This window comes from Halichoeres trimaculatus, unplaced genomic scaffold (assembly GCF_033239565.1).
Source record: "Halichoeres trimaculatus isolate MK-OKI-2021-1 unplaced genomic scaffold, fHalTri1.1 fHalTri1_scaffold_2, whole genome shotgun sequence".
Taxonomy (NCBI): domain Eukaryota; kingdom Metazoa; phylum Chordata; class Actinopteri; order Labriformes; family Labridae; genus Halichoeres; species Halichoeres trimaculatus.
The window spans coordinates 33,781,830-33,802,230 of NW_027437180.1; the positions used below are offsets into that span (position 1 = coordinate 33,781,830).

The 20,401-nt window shown below is 40.6% G+C and overlaps 2 protein-coding genes across 6 annotated transcripts; both read left to right on the forward strand.

Annotated features, from left to right (window-relative positions):
* Positions 1–93: 93 nt before the first annotated feature.
* suz12b (SUZ12 polycomb repressive complex 2 subunit b) lies at positions 94–10,099 on the forward strand. Of its 4 annotated transcripts, none has more exons than XM_074664773.1 (17): positions 94–418; positions 652–796; positions 1,368–1,414; positions 1,515–1,579; positions 1,757–1,825; positions 1,959–2,008; positions 2,235–2,320; positions 2,417–2,648; positions 2,756–2,861; positions 2,951–3,056; positions 3,139–3,337; positions 4,187–4,275; positions 5,679–5,822; positions 6,569–6,726; positions 6,854–7,052; positions 7,931–8,010; positions 8,263–10,099. In XM_074664773.1, the coding sequence occupies exons 1-17, from the start codon at positions 404–406 to the stop codon at positions 8,570–8,572; spliced, it is 2,100 nt and encodes a 699-aa protein (XP_074520874.1). In that variant the 5' UTR covers positions 94–403; the 3' UTR covers positions 8,573–10,099. The 4 variants fall into 4 exon arrangements, with proteins under 4 accessions (XP_074520874.1, XP_074520881.1, XP_074520885.1 ...); XM_074664780.1 differs by having other exon boundaries at positions 4,190–4,275; XM_074664784.1 differs by having other exon boundaries at positions 3,139–3,316.
* A 2,209-nt stretch (positions 10,100–12,308) lies between these two features.
* atad5b (ATPase family AAA domain containing 5b) lies at positions 12,309–20,400 on the forward strand. 2 transcript variants are annotated; one of them, XM_074693454.1, is made up of 14 exons: positions 12,309–13,099; positions 13,192–13,527; positions 13,604–13,700; positions 13,785–13,867; positions 13,985–14,124; positions 15,065–15,227; positions 16,279–16,553; positions 16,635–16,728; positions 16,806–16,870; positions 16,952–17,150; positions 17,211–17,329; positions 17,413–18,188; positions 18,276–18,434; positions 20,311–20,400. In XM_074693454.1, exons 1-14 carry the CDS (start codon positions 12,517–12,519, stop codon positions 20,387–20,389), a joined length of 3,168 nt encoding a protein of 1,055 aa, XP_074549555.1. In that variant the 5' UTR covers positions 12,309–12,516; the 3' UTR covers positions 20,390–20,400. The 2 variants fall into 2 exon arrangements, with proteins under 2 accessions (XP_074549555.1, XP_074549563.1); XM_074693462.1 differs by having other exon boundaries at positions 16,952–17,114.
* The last annotated feature ends 1 nt before the right edge of the window (position 20,401 follows it).

Consider the following 20,401-nt stretch of genomic DNA (forward strand, 5'->3'; position numbering starts at 1 on the left):
ACTCGATTTCCCGCAAAATCACAGAAAGCGAGAGCGGGTAGTATGTCATCTCCGGGGACCAGCGGCCAATCACAGGGCCGTATTTTCTCAGGTCAGCTGCTATTGGCTGCCAGCTTACTAATACTCTGTTGTCCAGTACAAATTGAAGGAAGCCACACCGACAATAAATGAGATATAGAAATCAATATTTTGAACCTAAATAGTCCACCGGTTTCCGATATTTAACTACATTTGTAACAGTTGAGTGCGGAGTTACCCCGGGCGAAAGGAAGTTTGTTTTCTTTACAATCATGCTAGCATTGCTAGCTAACTAGCAAGCGTCTCGTCGCCTCCTCTTCATCTTCATGGGTCTCTGCTGTGGAGTCTGCCAGGCTTTTGCTAGAGGCAGCTGGGCAACAAATTAATGCCATCGGCCAGGGTGAGTTACTCTCATCTATACCCGACATCATCCAGATACCGGTTTTCGACTTTTTGTGAATCAAAGTCTGAATCAACTAATGATTAGCACGCTAACGGTGTAAGCTAACTAACATGTTAGCATTGTGCTTGTAGCTGAGCTAGTTAGCTTGTCTGCTAACCGTGAACACGACTTGTTGTGTGTCCCCCTTTTATGTACGCCCTTATTAACACGTAATGGGGTTTTCATCGCAGATATCCGGTCATATTATGAGTGGGGTGAGTTGTAAAGCTAACGGCGCCGTGTACCCTGCCTCATCAGCAATGATGAACTCTGTGAAGAAGCCGAAGATGGAGCAGATACAGGCCGACCATGAGCTGTTTCTACAGGCCTTTGAAAGTAAGAGTTTACTGTCTGTCGCTCTGTAATGCCGCTTTTCGTGTTTATGGTCACATAAAAGATAGTTGACATGCTGTCAATAAGTATTAAGTGGACTGTTTGACTTAGTTATTGTTTCATCACCTTGCTTTTAGCTGGTAGGCCTACATAGTTTGACAAGAAGTCTGAGGGAAGCCAAAGATATAACGGCTTGTTTTGATCAGAACTATAAGTTCTATGTAATTGTGTATGCGTAGCTATTTCCATTTGTGGGGAATAGAAAACTCACTTATTTGACGTTTGCTGTTAGTCAAACCGACCACCACCTGTTAACACCACCTCTGTTGTCATGAAAGTAATAACACAGAATCATTTCCCGGATGCTTACATTGTGAGTGGAAAGGCAACTGAGTGATTGAGACAAAAAGCAGGGTACTTGTACTCTAAACATCCCTGAATGTCTCTTTATTACAAACGATAATCTGAAAGATTAGTCTTTTTGTACTAGATTGAACTTTCAAAAGTTTAACAGAAGTAATCAGATAACTGTGTTATTGTTTGTGATCATCACAACACTTTTGTCTGTCTCTAGAACCTACTCAGATATACAGATTTCTTCGCACAAGGAACCTGATCGCGGTAAGTGATGGAAAATATTAAACTTTGAGTTTCACAAATCAAGCACTTCAACATCTGAAACCTTGCTGTTTCTGATTTTTTTTTCCCCTTCTTTTTTTAGCCCATTTTTTTGCACAGGACGCTTACCTTCATGTCTCACAGAAATGGTCGAACAAATGCCAGAAGGTTTGAAAACATGTTATTTTTTAGGTTACAGTTTTTTTTTATATAACTTCTTTAAAAAAAAAAAAAAACTATAATTGCATTCTAATCTTAGTTGGAATTGCCAACAGCTGATTTTTGATTAGCCAAAAGATCGAGAACTCACTTAAAACCTATGTCACATTAAATCCCTCTTTCCAGGAAAACATTCAAAGTGGATGATATGTTGCAGACAGTTGAGAAGATGAAGGGGGAGCAGGATTCTCCAAGGTAAATAGGCTTAACAAGAGTTGATGGATAGGTTTTTGGCAAATATATCAGTATAATGTCTGACTATCCATTTTAGAGGTTGAAGCATTTGATAAGATGTATTTTAATGTCTCTTTTCACTATTTTTGTTTAGCTTGTCTTCACATCTACAGTTAACTTTCACCGGGTTCTTCCATAAGGATGGTAAGCAGGTTTTGCTCTTAATGGAAAGCTTTTGTTATGTTGGTCACCTGTTTCATTTCATACTAGCATCCTTCAGCAGTGCCTGTTTAGAAGGTTAATACTGTCACTGGCAACAGAAGTTGTGGAGCCTCTTTGTTAATGATGATTTTATACCTGTAGAACTTTAACTTTTACAATTATGCTGTAGAGACTGCAAATATGTGTTGTTCTTTGTGTTGTTTTGCAGAAAAGCCATCACAGAATTCAGAAAATGAACAAAATTCTGTGTCCTTAGAGGTGCTACTTGTCAAAGTCTGCCATAAAAAACGCAAGGTAAAGTGACAGCTATTAATACTCTCTTCCGTTTACAGAAGAAATAATTGAAAATAAACGTCTGAAATTTTATATACTGTTTGTTTTGTGTTTCAGGATGTCAGCTGCCCGATAAAGCAAGTGCCTACAGGTAAAAAGCAGGTGCCTTTGAACCCTGACAGCAACCAAACCAAGCCTGGATCCTACCCTTCCTTACTGGTGTCCAGCAACGAGTTTGAGCCCAGCAACAGCCACATGGTCAAATCCTATTCGCTCCTGTTCAGGGTGTCGCGCACAGGGAGACGGGATACTAATGGTCTGGTTAACGGGGAGGCCAATGAAAACATTGGTAAGAGTTCCACAACAAAGAAATAACGATTGAAAGAGTTCAGAATACAGTGTGATGCAACTGAGATGTTTGGATATGAGGGCCTCACTTTGTTTGTTTTTCCAAAGATGTAACAGATACTCCCAGTAGAAAGAAGAGGAGTTCAGCCCATAGAGAAGAGGGAGAAACCACAGAGACTTATGTTGCACAGATGACTGTTTTTGACAAGAATAGGTACGTTTCTGTGATTTGTTTTATCAAAGTTCTTTTTGTTTCCTTTCACGTATCATTAAATCGGAGTGTGAACTGTTTGCTCTCTGCAGGAGATTGCAGCTGCTGGATGGGGAGTATGAGGTGTCCATGCAGGGAATGGAAGACAGCCCTGTAAGCAAGAAGAGAGCGACATGGGAAACCATTCTTGATGGAAAGGTAAGGCATCAACACTCTCATTATGTAGTTGTTCCTCTTTGAATCTGTTTTTTCTTCACACCCTCTCATCCTTGTCTTGCAGAGACTGCCACCATTTGAGACGTTTTCTCAGGGACCCACATTGCAGTTCATGCTGCGCTGGACAGGTGATGCCAGCGGAAAGTCCACTGCCCCGGTGGCAAAACCTCTTGCTACCCGCAACTCAGAGAGCTACAGCCCCATGGAGACGAGGACCAGCAACCACAGAGCTTCCCTCATGAGTGAGTTCAACAACAGCCGAGGCTAGTCCAAGCTTCTTCTTTCTCAGCTGACTATAAACGTGTCATGCACATGTTTCCCAGGGTGGTACAGGGAAGCTTAATACAACCAACCTCATTGTTGAGTTTGGGTGATAACACTTAATCAAGCCTAATCTAAGATTCCATACTACAAAATAAGAAATAAAAGTATGGTTTGTGCTGATATCTGATCAGTATCGGTATCGGCCACTCCTCAAGGCTGCAAAATCTGTATTGTAAACCAAAGTTCACGCAGTGTTGTGCATCACAGATTTAAGTATTCAAACCTTTATATATTCAAGACCAGAGGGTGAAAAAACATCCAGTCGAGGAAGCAGAGAGGGCTCATCAACAGCTGAATTGTTCCTTCTCTATTTTTAAGCTGAAGAGTTTTGTATGTTTTGCCTGCAGAGGTACTGCTGTGGGATGGTCTATTTGTAACTGGATCTGGGAGAGGGCATGCTGTGAGTCATAACCACTGAGTTCCTGCTCAATGTGACTCAGAAATTATGTATTTGCTGGCAGCAAAAATTTCACTCTGATAAAGCTCCAAGTCATTTAAGTGTTGAAGACAAAAGGTCTGTATATGTGAGACCGACTGCTTCTCTGCACCATGCAAGTGAAAGGAAAATGATACATACTTGAAACCTTTAACAAGAAAGACCTGTGTTTGAATGTCAGATATAACAGTTTCTCATATTTATCTCTTAAACTATCTTTAGCAGACATGTGTGCTGCTAATACAGGTCTTGATATAATTGTGACACTGTGCTATGTTTTCTCAGATCCATGTTGAATTTGTGATGATGTGGTGATTCGTCAAGAAATAACTTCTCCGTCTGTTTCTGTCAGCAGTGAAAGAGTCAGTGAGCACAGACATTCAGACGAGGAAAGAGCAGATCCCATGTGAGCCGCGGCAGAAGCTTCGTATATTTTATCAGGTATACAACAACACAGTAAAGGTTTACATGGGGGCTGGGATGTACCACACTGTTTTAGTGAAGGGGCCTGAAAAACTCACCTTCTCTCATCTTGTCATGCTTTTTTTAGGGCTGAACAATTAATCGATTTTGAACCGATGTCGCAATGTAATAAAATCGCAATTTTCAAATCGCAAAGGTTGCTATTAGAAAAAAAAAAGTTTCATGTACACAGACCTGGAGGGAATATAGTAACCTGTACTTGTTCTCCCTTAAAAGCAGCAAAAGTCAAAATGCTGTTTTTTTCTGGCAAAAAAACCTTGTGAGCTACAAAGATCCATCCAGTAGATTGTAGAGAAGGGATCTCCAACTCCCACTCTGGAGGGCAGAGAGGCTGCGGGTTTTCTTTCCAGCCAAAAACTCCACCAGCTGATTTCACTGATTGGTCCCTCTACTTGAAGGTGAGGTAATTAGTGAAATCTGCCGGTGAAGTTTTTGGTTGGACAGAAAACCTGCAGCCTCTCGGCCCTCCAGGATCCCTGTTGCAGAGCCATACCCCTTAATCACTTTGTTCTGTATAGTTTGTTACTCTTTCTGACAATTAGAGGCCAGTAAAATTTCACAGTGTTCCTTTTTCTTTTTCAATTACCTTGTTTAAATGTTAACAGTATCTTTTGTTGGTTAGTCACACTTTAACATGACTTGAAACTTGTGTTAAGTGAACAATGTAAAAGATAAACACCCCCCCAAAAATTGTATGCTAAATCACAATCGCAATATTGGTCTAAAAAAAATCGCAATTAGATTATTTTCCAAAAACGTTCAGCCCTACTTTTTTTAAACGTTGGACTTGTGGTCATATTTTGAAACCTGAGAAACACAACTTGCTGGGATGTAGATTAAACTGTTGCATTACACTCACACTAAACAGAAACTACTGCTCATTTCATGTTCTGCCTGATTTGAGCAATACTTTCGTTTGAACTCCTCTCTCATTTCCTCCAGAGGACCTACTTTTTATTCCTTTACCCATAAAATAATTAAAAACAGGAAGTGTTACTGAGCTCAAGAAGCTACACACAGATACAGTTTGTCTCATTTTCAAGATAAAATAAAAACCTGCCAGTCCTTTCAGTCATACATCACTGGAGGATCTCCATGCTGATTGGCTATTGTGGGTCAAATAGGTGCAAATAATGGTTTAACTTGAGTAGAGCTTCAAATGCATCAGAAATTCACAATTCACTCACACACATTGCTGTAAACACAACATAAAAGTTTAAACCTACTTAAACTGGCTTTCTTTATCAAATAATGACAGTAATTTTGCGTGTTTTATATCAGTTTTATTCACCCAACTGTAACCGACGAACTTTGATCCTTTCTTGTTTTCCTTGAAACTCATGAGATCTCTTCTTGTTCAGTTCTTGTACAACAATAACACACGGCAGCAAACGGAGGCGAGGGACGATCTTCACTGTCCCTGGTGTACCCTGAACTGCAGCAAACTCTACAGCCTGCTCAAGCACCTCAAACTCTCCCACTCCCGCTTCATCTTCAACTATGTGGTAAGATGCTCTGCTTGGTCTTTATTGGTCTGATAGTTGTGCTTATGGTTCCTCTTCAGAAAACACAAGCTGAGTTTGTCCATGAATCTAAAATTTACCAAGGATGATTTGGAGGTTTTTTCTTCTGCGCTTGCTGTACAGGTGTACCACAGTCATAAAAACTCTCCCAAACAGATGATTAGAAGCAAAGATGATAGGATTTTTTCTGTTTTTACTTTAATTAGGGATGCACAACATATCGTTATCAATATCGGTATCGGCCGATATTTACTCATTGGCTGCAATCTTTCAAGACCCAAATAATTGTTTTCTATGATGATGTAAACACTAAAACTACCTACTCTCTTCTTTTATGCCTCTCTTCCTGTTTTTGATCCAAAAAACAGACAAAACGTACTTCTTTGATCACGTTCATCCCAACACTCCATCCCTTGATCCTCTCCATAGTCGTCTTTTCTCACGCTGATGCCACTCCTTCTCTCTGAACTACCTCAATGTGCCATCTCAGATTGTTTTTGTTTGCATCCCTAATTTTAATCCAAAAGTTTTAGACCGTGTTTACATTATAAACAAGACAATAAGAAAAAAACATGTTTCCTTTACAATTTGGATAGCTAACAATAAACCTCAGCACATGATCCCTTTGAGTTCTAGGATTAAGGGCATCCAGGGAAACATCTGTTAGCTACAGCCCTCAGTTTCCTTTGAGTTCACCTTCGTCCTTTCTTTCTGTCTCTTATCCTCAGCCTCATCCTAAAGGAGCACGGATAGATGTGTCCATCAATGAGTGCTATGACGGCTCGTACGTTGGCAACCCTCAGGACATCCACAGCCAGCCGGGCTTCGCTTTCAGCCGCAATGGGCCAGTAAAGAGGACTGCTGTAACTCACATACTGGTCTGCAGGTAAACCTCTGAGCTCTGTTGTTTGGGGGTATGGGAAAATTTTGCAGGATCAGGCTCTGTATTTTTTCACGATTGATTTTAAGCACACCTTAACATCATGATAAATACACTCCTCCCGTTCCTCCAGGCCAAAAAGGACCAAACCAAGTCTGTCGGAGTTTCTGGAGTCTGAGGATGGAGAGTTAGAGCAACAGAGAACCTACGTCAGTGGACACAACCGCCTGTACTTCCACAGTGACAGCTGCATGCCTCTCCGGCCTCAGGAGATGGACGTGGACAGTGAGGACGAGAGAGATCCAGAATGGCTGAGAGAAAAGACAGCCACGGTGAGGAAAACAAAGTCTTTACTTCAGTTGTGCAAGCAGAAAAGTCGAAGAAAAGGTTAAATGTTTGTTTTTAAACCATATCAAAGTGATTCTGTGTTAATTGTTTCTATGTTGGTGTTTCTGGGAGGCATAGGAGCTTCAAAGGGAATCTTAAGAGAAAAACATCAAAATGAGGGATTCATGATTTTGGGTCAACCCTGCTCCTTATAACGCTGAGATTTCCAGACCATAAATTGCTTACTGCAGAAATAGTGCCAAGCAGTTATGAAGCCCTTCATAAGTAAACTACTTTTTTTTTTTATCTCCTCTACACCGTACTGTAGTCTGTTAATGTTGGCATTAGTGTCTGAAAAAGCATAAATATATAAGTGACACGTCCCAGAGGAATGTGAACAGGATGCACATTTTTGCTTTTAGTTGTTGTGGCTGCTTCAGCAGCAGTGATTTTAACTTATTTTTAGTAGAAAATGTCTTTTTAGACTCAATATAAGCCACATTCACCTGACCAGTCCAGAAAAATATCTTATTTCAAGTTGTTTAAGGACAAAAATGAGGTCTAGATTGCTTGTAGTGAATTTAAAAAATCTGCCAATTGAACAAGAGAAAAGTTAGTAGTATTAAGACATTATTCTAGTTTCAAGCAAATTTTTCTTGTTCCATTGGCAGATTTTATTTTTGCTTGTTACAAGCAATTCAGACCTCATTTTTGCCTTTAAATAACTTGAAACAAAACAATTTTTACTTAAAATAAGAAAAAAACACTTGAGATTTCATTGTTTTTTGCAGTGTATACTTGCTGTGTTGTTTTATCAGCTCAGATTAGAGTGCTTATTTTAAAGTATCTTAAAAGTCCCTTTTGTGTTTTCAATTTCTTGCAGCAACTGGATGAGTTTACGGATGTAAATGAGGGGGAAAAGGAGGTGATGAAGCTGTGGAACCTGCACGTCATGGGACAAGGGTATGTTCATCAAGCACTTTTAATAAAAGTCCTTCACTCCGGGGAAAGGTTGTCATGTTGCAGTAATTTGAAAGATGGGTCAGAATATGAAGATGGGAAGATTATAAACTAATTTATCTACAGAAGAAATTATTTGATGTAACAAGTTCATGAACCGGAGCTGTGGTATCAGTTATGCCTCATACAGTAGTACTTTGTGTTGTAGCTCCTTTTTGTGCATGCTTTAATAGATCTTCTGTTCTTTGTCTGCAGCTTCATAGCAGATAACCAGATGAACCAGGCCATCATGCTTTTTACTGAGAACAGTGGTGCTCACATTATCCGCCGCAACCTCTGCCGTAACTTCCTCTTGCACCTGGTCAGCATGCACGACTTCAACCTGGTGAGCACGGCCACCATTGACCGCGCCATGGCCCGTCTGCGACAGATCCAGGAAGAGCTGCCGGACACCGAGGAGGAGCAGGACCGGATTCTGGTTGCAGCTGCCGCCTGCAACGGGAACGCCGTCACCTCCTCTGGAGGGAAACAGGGCAAGAGGACAAAAAGCGCGCTAACGGACTGATGCAGGCTGAACGGGTGGATCACTTATTGTCAAGGGTTTATATTTTTGGTTGTTTGATTTTGTTATATTTTCATTTTCTTTGTTGGACATTACCGACCCTATGGTGCTTAGATAGGTGGGAGAACTGGTCTCTGGAGGATCTGACCTGAAGAAGACCAGTATACAAGGTAAACAAGTTTGAGAACTTGAGAATTGAACCAAATATGAACAATATCAAAGTGAATTGCCCACATCAACACAAACCAGGAAATGGAGGACTGAGTGATGCAAGTTGAACCTACATTGGTATGCATTTGTAGGTGCCACTGAAGTATCTGTGTTTGAGTGTGAGTGTGAACAAACCAAGAGTCTTCTGATGTGGCACAACTGTCCTTGGTATGTCCTTGTTATAGACAACTGTACGGAGACTACAGTTAAAGCTGGACTGGTGACATTGTCAATGTTGATTATTTGTACACATACACGATAACCTTGTTGAAAACTTATCCTTTTTAGCTGATTATGTTAGCACTTGGTGTTTGTATTTAGAAAGCTTACCTTAAATTGTTGTTTTATTTTTGTTTTCAATTCATGCTGCACCAAATGTGAAACGCAGCTTTTCCACTGTCGTCAGTGGAGAAAGTCTAGTGGGTTTGATTTCGCTGTCGTGAACGACATTAAATTTGAAGGAAGTCAGTTCATCTCCACACTGCCATCGATGTGTGGAGCCTTCAAAGCTTATGTGAGGAGCTTATACGGACGTTGGTTTTGCTGGTAGGTTGCCATGAATCTAGTGTTTAACTGTAAGCCTTTGATGAGAACGAACTTCTTCTTCATCACCCCTGAGCCGTTTGGCCTGCATCGAAAAAAAGCTCAAGGAAACTTTTCTGGATTTTTTTTTTTCATTTGCCCCAAAATTTACTCAAACAACCAGCAGAACATCACCCCATGTGTCATGTAGTGTGCATAGGAGCGAGATATAAAAGCCGGCAGCCTCCCGAAGCTGCTGGCTCCTGTAGTTTCTCTATGTCAAGGTTTGAACATGTTGGCGTGTCAGTATAAGTACCAGTAGCTGACTGACAGAAATGTGTATACATGTAATTATATCAAATGTTTAGCTGTGCCCCGATCTGACTCCACAACTTCTTACAGCAATATACTGATCATTGGATGTTTGGTTTTCAGGTCCAAGTCATCGTCTTTTAGGTGCAGTTTATGCCAAAGGGTTATATTTTCATCAGCCTCTTAGTTCTGTATATTTTAAAAGTCTTCTTTTCCTTAATTTCATCAGGAGTTCAAAAAGTGACAGTTGTGTTTTTGTGGTTTGCAAACTGGGTGATCACCATGATTCATTATGTCATCAGACGATTCTTGTTGAAAACCTAATGACCAATGTTTTTTTTCCTCTCTGGCATTCATGGAGGGTTTTCTGTGATCATCTGGAAAAGGGAGACATATTTACCATTATTGTCAGAACACCCTGTTTCAAATTTGTGAACTGTACTCACTCTGGCAAGGGGACTTTTATATTTAAAGAAATAAAACACATTTGACCTTATGTGTGTCTGTAGTGTTGTAGCAACTTTGGTATATGATTATTTGTTGGTATGATGTCTAAATATGTTATTCCTACCAAAATTGGGATTTCCAAAGCATTACTTTTTGGTTTTCCTCTTGTATTTCCTTATTTTTAGTTATTCTGACAAACAGTAAAAACAAGGTTACATGTAACAAGTGAGGGAGACAAAAAGTGATTATTTAAACAATAAAACTAACAGAAACTATTGAACACTGACAAACTATTTAGGGAGGTGACAAGTTTATTTTATAATAATTATAATAAAAAATTTATTTGTAAAACACTTTTCATCAAAATTATCTCAAAGTGCAGCAGTAAAGCAAGATTAAAAACAAAAAACAAGATTACAGGTTAAATGCTTTTAGAGAAAGCGTGGTTGTTTAGTTTGTTTTTTTGTGGCATATTATAAGGTAGGTGTTGATAAACAAAACAACCGGACAGAAAAATGGATGAGGATGACTAACGGTTTTGCCCACAACAGCAAAAAAGAAAGAAAGGATAATAATGACATGAAAACATAGAATATAAATTATCATTTTCATCCAGAATGAATATACCAAATATCTATTTTAGATCAGAGTAACTGAATTATTTCTGGTAAAAATAAAATAAAATGGAATTTAAAAAAATAAATAAATAAATAAATAAATAAATAAACTGAAGCTATGGTTTCCACAATGACATTATACAAGTATTTTGACTGACTGTCAAAATTGCTGTCCCGTAATGAAAATCACGTTTTATAAATCAAAGTGTTCAGACCTTGCATACATACCAATAAAATGTTAAGATCTATTCTATCACATACAATATCTGTGATTACATTTACCTTAATTCATGAAATATCATCTTTTATTTGTCCCTTTCCATCGGGGGGGTGGGTGTCCCAGCCTCTAACTCCTAAATTTCAAGTAATGAAACCAATAATTTTCCAGGGAATTGTTCTGTCACACTACAAAAATGTTTATTCTGGATCTGGATATATACAGAAGGTGAGTTATCCAAAAGCAAAACCTCTCAATATCAACAAAAGTTATGCTGAGATTACCTGAAACATATATATATACAACTTTAAGATGAATGTGGTATCTTCAGATATCAGTAAGAAGATGCAGAAAAATCACCTTAATTCGAGTTTACTTTATACAGGTGACCCTATAACAAGACTATTGTAACATATTCTCTTCCTGAATGCATTACACATTTGAGCCTTCTAGTGGCATTATTACAGTGGCCCTGAAGGTCAATGCAAAAGAACATTGCAAAATACACAAAAACATTTATTAATGTGCAAAAACATTTCAAAATCTGAAAAAAACATTTCACAATCTGAAAAAAACATTTCACAATCTGAAAAAAACATTTAAGAATGCACAAAAACATTTCAAAATCTGAAATGCACAAAAATGGTTTTTTAGATTGTGCAATGTTTTTGTGCATTCATAAATGTTTTTCAGATTTTGAAAACTTTTTACGCATTTATAAATGTTTTTTCAGATTGTGAAATGTTTTTGTGCGTTCATAAATGTTTTTTCAGATTTTGAAATGTTTTTGCGCATTCATAAATGTTTTTTCAGATTTTGAAATGTTTTTGTGCATTCATAAATGTTTTTTCAGATTGTGAAATGTCTTTGTGCATTCATAAATGTTTTTTCAGATTTTGAAATGTTTTTGTGCATTCATAAATGTTTTTTCAGATTGTGAAAATTTTTTTTTCAGATTGTGAAATGTTTTTTTCAGATTGTGAAATGTTTTTGTGCATTCATAAATGCTTTTCAGATTGTGAAAGGTTTTTTTGGATTTTGAAATGTTTTTGCACATTCATTAATGTTTTTTTCAGATTTTGAAATGTTTTTCTCAGATTGTGAAATGTTTTCGTGCATTCATAAATGTTTTTGCGAATTTGAAATGATTTTTCTCATTGACCTTCAGGGCCACCGTACATTATGCTTAAGAAGTCGCTATACAAGTATATAAAATTCAGATATCTACAGTAAATATCTTGAAATGATTAAACGCGCTAACATTCACTGTGACAACAGATTTGACAGATATAACCGCTGTAATTAAGATTTTAAAATACAATTTCTTCTTGCAGTGAAATAGGCTGTTGGTTGTTGTGGTCGGAGCAATGCCTCCGTGTTTCTTGTTCGCTATAGACGATCTTTGACTCGTCCTTAAACTGTCTCGCGCGTCTTTTAAACGTCACCGCGCCGCGACTCAAATACTACTGATGCTAAATGTCATGTTTATGTGTCTCAGAGAGTTAATTGATTTAATTTAAGGGTTTATCATGTTACATTTTTACTTATTTATGATAAGTGCACAATGAGAAGGCTGGTCGCTGTGAAATACTTGCGCTTCCGTCAAAAGTCGACGTCGCTTCATGATGTGTAAGCGTCAGAGCCAAAATGCAACAACACAGCTTTCAAACTGGATGAACTTTACGATGCGAAACAAACTCAGAGAAAGTAGGAAATGTGGGGACGCTGTTTTTTCAAAGAGAGGCCAGCTGCGGATAGACGAAATAATAGTGCTGTCGGACTCGAAGGGCTCAAATGATGAAACATCAGAAGAGGAGGAAACAGCAAAGGACGCATCAAAAAACACTGTTGTTGGCAGCTCTACCAGGAAAAACAGGGAGAAAATTAACGTAAAGGACATAAAAATAGCACCAATTTTCTTGCACACCCCTCAGAACAACAGGATTATAGGCAGTAAGCAGGATGTGTCTGCAGAGAGGCTGCAGAAATCAGTGCTGACTCCTCAGAGTAAAGTTGTGCAACATATAGAAAAACAGCAGCACCTGACAAAGAGAAAACCGTCCTGTAGAGAAAAGCTGTCAGCCTCAGTCCTGCACAGCTGTCTGGAAGAAATCCAAACATCTAATCCTGCATTTCCAGTCCGAGCAGTGTTCAAAACTTTACAGAAGAAAGCCAGTGAAGGGCTGCAGGCCTCAGGATCCACAGGTGAGTCTCAGAGATGTAAAAATCATCATCTAATTCAACGTAAACAGAATTCAAATTAACTGAACTTGTGCTTTTCTTTCTCCTATCAACAGAAAACTCCCCCAATCTGACACCCCCTCAATGTCGATTTAAAGAGAAGAGAAAACGAGGAACTGAAACTCCAGAGAGAGTTCCTAAGCGTTCCAGGTCAGATCAGGGTGCTGCTGGTGTGGATCACTGTCACACACCAGCTCATAATGCTCTGGAAAGTGGTGTCTTTATGGTGAAGAAGACATCTAAGAGCAGTAAGCTCAGTCGCAGCCACAGACTGAGACAGCTGAGTGTGAAGTCAGGAGCCTCGGTGAAGAACTGTAAGCTGAACTCTGTTGTTACTGATCTCACAGAAGCTGAAAATGAGTCACACAAAATCCCTGACAGTCCCTGCACAGGTGAACTTCTCTACATGTTGCATGTTTTCTGCCCTCATGAAAGCAAGAATTTAACAATTTCTCTTCTTTTCTTTAGACTTTCTTTATGAGGATGTTCTCTGGACAGACAAATACAGTCCTCAGCACTCAAGCGAAGTCATTGGGAACTGCAGATCTGTGAATGAGCTGCAAAGGTTTGCTTGATAAAAATTCATCACACTTTAACTACTAAATGATAAAGAGCTTTTATTTATTTATTCATTTCTGGGTTGTTTTAGCTGGTTGCAAAAATGGAAGCTCAGGGCTGACTGTGAGGAGAGGAGAAAAATGGAGGAAAAGAGACGAGAGGAAAACAGTAACGGTATGATCCAGACTTGTATCACTACACTTTTGCTTCAAGTTAATTTTTTTTTTCATGAGTGTGTGTTAGTCAAAAGCCTGTGTCTGGTTGTAAGAGTTAACGACTGTTCTTGTGCAGACTCGTGGGACTGTGGAGACTTTCTAGGTGAGTCTGGGACAGAGGAGGAGCCACTGTGTAACACCATGCTGATTACAGGACCTCCAGGTGTGGGCAAGACGGCTGCAGTGTACGCCTGTTCTCAAGAGCTCGGCTTCAAGGTTTGAATCTGATTGAATCAACAACTTTGAGCTTTTGCTACCAAAGTCTGGTCATCTACATCCTTTTTAGGAAATTGTCAAAATAGGATAATGGGATCACTGTCTGGATCCTGATTTTTTTTAAAGGATTCTTTATCATTGTGAGATAGGGCTTTTTTCACCATATGTGTATATAACTCCACCATAAATGGTAGGATTGCTTTGCAAAACAATACAAGACAAGGTCACCATCATTTCTGACGGATGTAAAAGTATGATCCAGATCCTGGCAATATTCTGGATACTAAGATCTGGAATATGAAATATGTACTGGGTCATCATAATCTTCAACACTGTCAGGAAACAAATTATTGTACAAACCTGCAACTAACACCAAATTGTAGCAGACAGTCTGCTGAAAGGGAGTATAACATTAAAGTAGGACTAAAGTGTTGCGTGGCAATCACAATATGCTTGGCCGAGCTCTGCACTCTCAAAAGGGAGTTTTTTTAGTTTTGATTATGTATCGTGGTACATAAACACAGATACTTAAGATCAAGCTTGTACATATATGTCCTGTTCATTTTTTTTGATCTGCAGATTGTCAAACTTTTTCAGCCCTGGTTTTTTTGGGGGGTAACATTTTTGTTAACGTTTTGTCTCTTTATATTATTCTCTACTTGTTTTTTTATTTATTTGAAGTTATTTTTTATTTTAGCTCAGCTCCTTTTGTGTCTTTTGCATCAGTGGGAATGTGTATGGTGTATTTTCTCCTTTCTTACTCTCCTTCATATAAAAATATTAGCTGCCACTGTCACAAACTCAGCATTTTCACACAGATTTTTCCTCACTACAGTTGGATTACACTGCAAACGTTGATGGTTTTTTAAAGCATCATCCTGACATCACTGTGCAACAAGAGGACTCACCTCTTCCACTTCTGTCTTTTTTTCATTCAAAGGTATTTGAGGTGAACTGTTCCTCACAGAGGAGCGGGCACCGTGTTTTGTCCCAGCTTAAAGAAGCTACTCAGTCCCACCTAGTGGAGACGACAGGGAAGGACCCTCTGAAGCCGACATACTTCAGCAACTACAGCTCCACTCCCAAATCTGACACTTTACCTGGTGAGAATTCGATGATGAAGGCACTGTCCTCTTTGAAAGTCCTGAGAGTTAAACCATTTTATGAAGAAGTTCATAGCGTGAGTTAGTAAAAGGTCTCTTATTATGCTCCTTTTCTGCAGTTTAATATGGATCATTAATGTCTTCATTAAATGGTAGTAACATGTTTTGTTCCAAAAAGCCAATAAATCAAGCACAGCAGCATTGTTTCCAGGCTCTCATAGCCCCTCTGTTCAGAACGCTCTGATTTAGTGGACGTGACCTTCATATGTAAATGAGCCACCACTGATACTGCGCCACTGAGAGCGGCACCATGAGCTCCGAGTGCACAATGTTTAGAAAACAGCGAAGCTCGTTTACCGTAGCATTACAGGCTAAAACAACAGGCTAACCGCAGCTAAAGTTAGCATCCTGAAGCTAGCACAGAGACAGGGGGGGACACTGAGGAAAAGCTCTTGCATCTGCTCCACAGCACACAGCATTTAAAATACTCACATTTCCAGGGTCCCAGGTTTGTTGGCAGATGGTTGGTAATGTGCCTGGATTCAGGACCAGTCTATTCGCTAGCTCTCTGTTGTACTGTCCAAAGTTGGAAAAGCAGTCGGCCGTGAAGTGACTAGCACACACATGCACAGTTTTACTGAGTGTAGCTGGCACATTTCCTTGATAAATGAACTCTAGCCACTCAGTCTTGTCTCCTTCCAAGATAGGAAGCTTGTGCATGGAACTATGTGGCTGTTTACAGCCAAAAATAGCCACACTCCTCTCCCCGTTGCTCTCTCCAGATGCTCTGGTGGGCCAATCAGGTCAGACTTACTCCTGATTGGTCAAAAAAGGGAATCGCTGACATCAGCAAACCCTGAAAATTCCAAACAGCTAGTTTTAGGTCAGGATTACTAAGGACAGGTTTTGTCATTAAATATCACATTTTGTGGGCTGGGAGGAAAGCCAAAGACCCACAAATTTCACTAAAAGACTTAATAAAGTGATTTATGCATAATACGGGACCTTTAAGATTCTTCACCTGTCTTTTACTCTATTTTTTTCTTATCAGGACCAACTGTGATTCAAAAAAGTGTTTCCTCTGTCTCAAAGAAGAAAGCAGCACAGAGCATCGTCCGCTCTACTCGTAAGATAAAACCCAATCCAGCCGTCGTCACTTTAGCCAACTACTTTAAGATGAAGAACAAAGCAGATCTCTTACAGTCAGCTGGCATGACGCCGTCTGAAAAACCACTGTGCAAGAATTCTGATCACGCATCGACAGACTCTGATCAAAGAGCGCCACAGAACAAGAAAACTGCCACGTCACTCATTCTGTTTGAGGAGGTAAAGCCCACACTGTAAGACGCATCATGTAAAAGACACAGCATGAGAATGAAATGAACTTTGTTTTGTCTGGACTTGAAGGTTGATGTCATATTTGATGACGACGCTGGTTTCCTCTCAGCCATTAAGACTTTCATGACGACCACTAAGAGACCAGTAGTTCTGACCACAAACGGTAAACACAAACACAAACGGTGATTTTGAAAGGAGCAGATTTCAGGAGAAAGTGTGTCATAAAAATGTCTTTTCCAGATCCTTCATTTAGAGACAGATTCAACTGCAGCATGGAGGAAATCATGTTCAGAGCTCCATCAGAGGTCAGTTAGGTTTTATTACATTTCAAGTTTGGTCAAAAGGTGAAAAAAATACAAAAACGATCCAGTTCTGTGTTTTTGAAGGTGAGCGCGTGCAGCTACCTGCAGCTGGTGGCTTTGGCGGAGAATGTGCAGCTGCATTTGGATGACGTCCGCAGCCTCCTCAGACTTTCCAGAGGAGACGTCAGAAGATGTCTCCTCCAGCTGCAGCTGTGGGGGCGCAGTGGTGGGGGACAGGTGTCACAAGGTGTGGGCCGGCCTCAGGAGCCTGTTCATGCGCATTGTGAGTTGTTTTTAAAAAGTCAAACTATTTACAGTCATCGTTTTTTGAGCACTTCTTTAGACTCAAGTGATGAAAAAGGGGATTATAGAGACTTCCAGCTTCCTCACGACAACACCGGCTGCACTCCTTTCATGCTAGGTCTCCCTGTAACCCTTGGAAAACTGCAAAACCTTTTACAGGCAAGTTTTTACATCACTGAGTCTACACGAGCTACAAAGCTAGATCTCATTTGTATCATTTTATTCTGGTTTTGATCCTTCAGGGCCGTTTCTGGTCTGATTATGACATGGACACCATCCTGAAGCTGCTGGCTGAGAGCTGGAGAAGAGCTGTGCCTCTTCTGTACACCAACCTAGAGCTCCTGCTCCCCACTGGGGACAAACAAACTTCAGTCCAGCTCCTGGAGAAGTGCACGGAGCAGAAGAGTGAGCTGCCTCCCTCTTACGCTCGTCCTAACATTCAGCAGCTGGATAAAGAGACTCCAAAGACGTCAGCCTCAGAAAGCAAAACATGTCGCTCTACCTCCAGGCTGAGCAGAAAGAAATATGTAACACCAATATTCAACATCACAACTCCTCCAAGGGCGTCATCATCCCCAAAGAAAGCTCAACCGGAGAAACTCAAAGCCAAACTGATAACCACCTCTTTGGATGCCCTGACTGACTTCTTCGACCTCATGTCGTTCATTGACGCCACATATCCTGCTGCTGCTCCCGTCGTCTCAGGTTCTTGTAACCCTGAGGAGTTCACCTGGACAGGCGCTGAGATAAAGGACGGCTTGTTGGACGAGATGAGGGAGGAGGAAGAGGGCAGCAGGAGCTGGAGCCAGGAGAAGCTGTTAGACATTCAGGCTGCTGTTGAGGGCTTGGGGTGTCACAGGTGTTGTTTGAAGGTGTCTGAAGGGTGGAGCCAAGCCCAGAAGTGCAGGCAGGAACTGGAGGGCACAGAGTGGGAGGAGCTAGCTGAGAAACTGTCACCACCTGTCTCACTTAAAAGACAAAGTCTGAGCTTTAGTCATCACCCTCTGTGTGAGCCAAGGTGAGTCTATTCTCTTCACTTCATTAGATTCATTCAAAGTGATGATTTTCTGCTAAAAAGGTGATCCGAGTGTTTTCCACCCTCTAGTGTTTCCCAAAGGAGGAACAAGCTGTGCAAAAAGATCCTGTGCACCAAACCCTTCAGCCTGCTGGGGAACAGGAAAGCCGTCGGTGTTGACTACATGCCGGTACTCCGCGGCATCTGTCGCCATCAGAGAGCACAGCAACACACAGAGGAGCCAGTCAGGTGACATCACACGTCTGATCAGATACACCAGTTGGATGTTGTGCAAGTGACAGGCACATGATTAAAGATGTATTTAAAAACACATTGGCTGTGTTAACATGCAGTCTGTCACTCTTTCATATTGGAATACTGGCAATGACTTGGTCGTGCACGGCATTGTAAACACCAATATCCCTTTTTAAAAACCAAAGTATGCTCATATCCCGGTTTGTAAAAACCCGAAAATCACCCCTGGGTTACTCCTTTTCCAATCTGAACATTTGGTCATGTGTACACCTATCAGGATATCCCCATCCAAAGGAGCATTAATTTTTGTTCTGCGCATGCTCTGTTCTTAAGGAATCTTGGTCTTTTGAGTACAGGAAGTCCACAGTGCTGCTGCTGTTGTTGCTGTTGCTGCTATTGTACAGGGTGGGCCGGAAAGATTTACCCATCCATTTTCTGCACTATCCAAAAATGCTTGCAGACAAACATAACAAACATTGAACACAGTCTCTATACTTTATTCTCTGTCACCAAAAAGATTTACATCTCAATATGGCCACCCTTTGCCTTTATCATAGCCTGGAGACGACCTGGCACTGCCTGGCATGAGCGCCACACTGTGTCTGCATCAAGTTTTGACCATGACTTCTTCAGAGCTGTCTTCAAAGTGGTGACACTGCTGTGAGATACTCTTGAGACCTCCCTCTCCAGGATAGACCAGATCCCAAAGTCCATTGGATTGATGTCCGGACTTGACGGAGGCCACATGTTCTTGTCCCAGAAGCCAGGAAAGTGCTTCTTGCACCAGGCCTGTGTGACATTGGATGTGTGAGCTGGTGCACCATCTTGTGTGAAGACAAACTGGTTTCCAAACGCATTGGTACACCAAGGCAACACTTTTTCTTCAAGCATTTGAAGGTTTACCTGGCTGTTCACTTTCACACCCTCCTGATGAAGACCAAAGGAGACTTTGAGCCATCAGATCCAACAGCAGCCCACACCATGACTCCAGCTGGCTTCTGACCACCAAAATGAGTTCTGCAGCCTTCAGGTAGGTGCTGTGCACTATGTGCATCAACCCTGTCATTCTGGGAATCGACCACCACCTGAACAGTGAAGATCTTCTCAACAGACCAAACCAGGACTTTGTCTGCAGCACTCTGGATCTCCTGCAGCATCATTTTCCCCCTGTCAAGCCTTAGAAGCAGCTGAAATCAGTTGTCTGTGTTGCATTTTTAGTGCTTTCAGTCCGAGATCCTGTTTGAGGATTCTTCTCAGTGACGTTCTTGAGATGTTCACTTCCTTTGCTGTTGCCCTCATGCTCCTGTGAGGATTCCTTTGGATTCTCTTCCTCACCATCCCAACAACCCTTTTGGTCTGGACTGAACGTTTTCTTCCAGGGATTGGCTTGCTGCTGGTATTGTCAGTCTCCTTGAATCGTTTCATGACATTGTAGACAGTCTTACGACAAACATTCACCTTTTTCATGATTTGCATTGTTGTCAGTTCAGCCTCCTTCAAGGCCACAATCTGATCGCACTTACCCTTCGATGCCATACTCAACAATCATTAAGAGTAAACGAATGAACTCAGGTACATCAAAAGCTATGCCTTGAAGAGAAACTATCCAAAATTTTAATTGAGATGTTGTCCGTGCGTCGCTGTTTTTATTGTTGTAGCATTTAAAAAGGAATTACTTTGATTGCTCATGCATGTAAACAGGTTATTCCACATATTTCAGAAACCTGAATCTTGACTGCATGTAAATGTAGCCATTGCTTCCTTTTGAAAGTTATCAACAGCTTGTGTCAGAGGTCTTTAATTATTGTTGGAGAGAATAATAATGAAAGTAATATTTCCAGAAGAAATTCTCATGTTTTGTCTCTCTTAGGTGTCAGAAGTACCTCAGCAGAAACCGTCTGAGCCTCTCAAAGTCCATCACCCAACTCCTGGCTGAAGATTTTTCTTAGAGAACAGTCTTT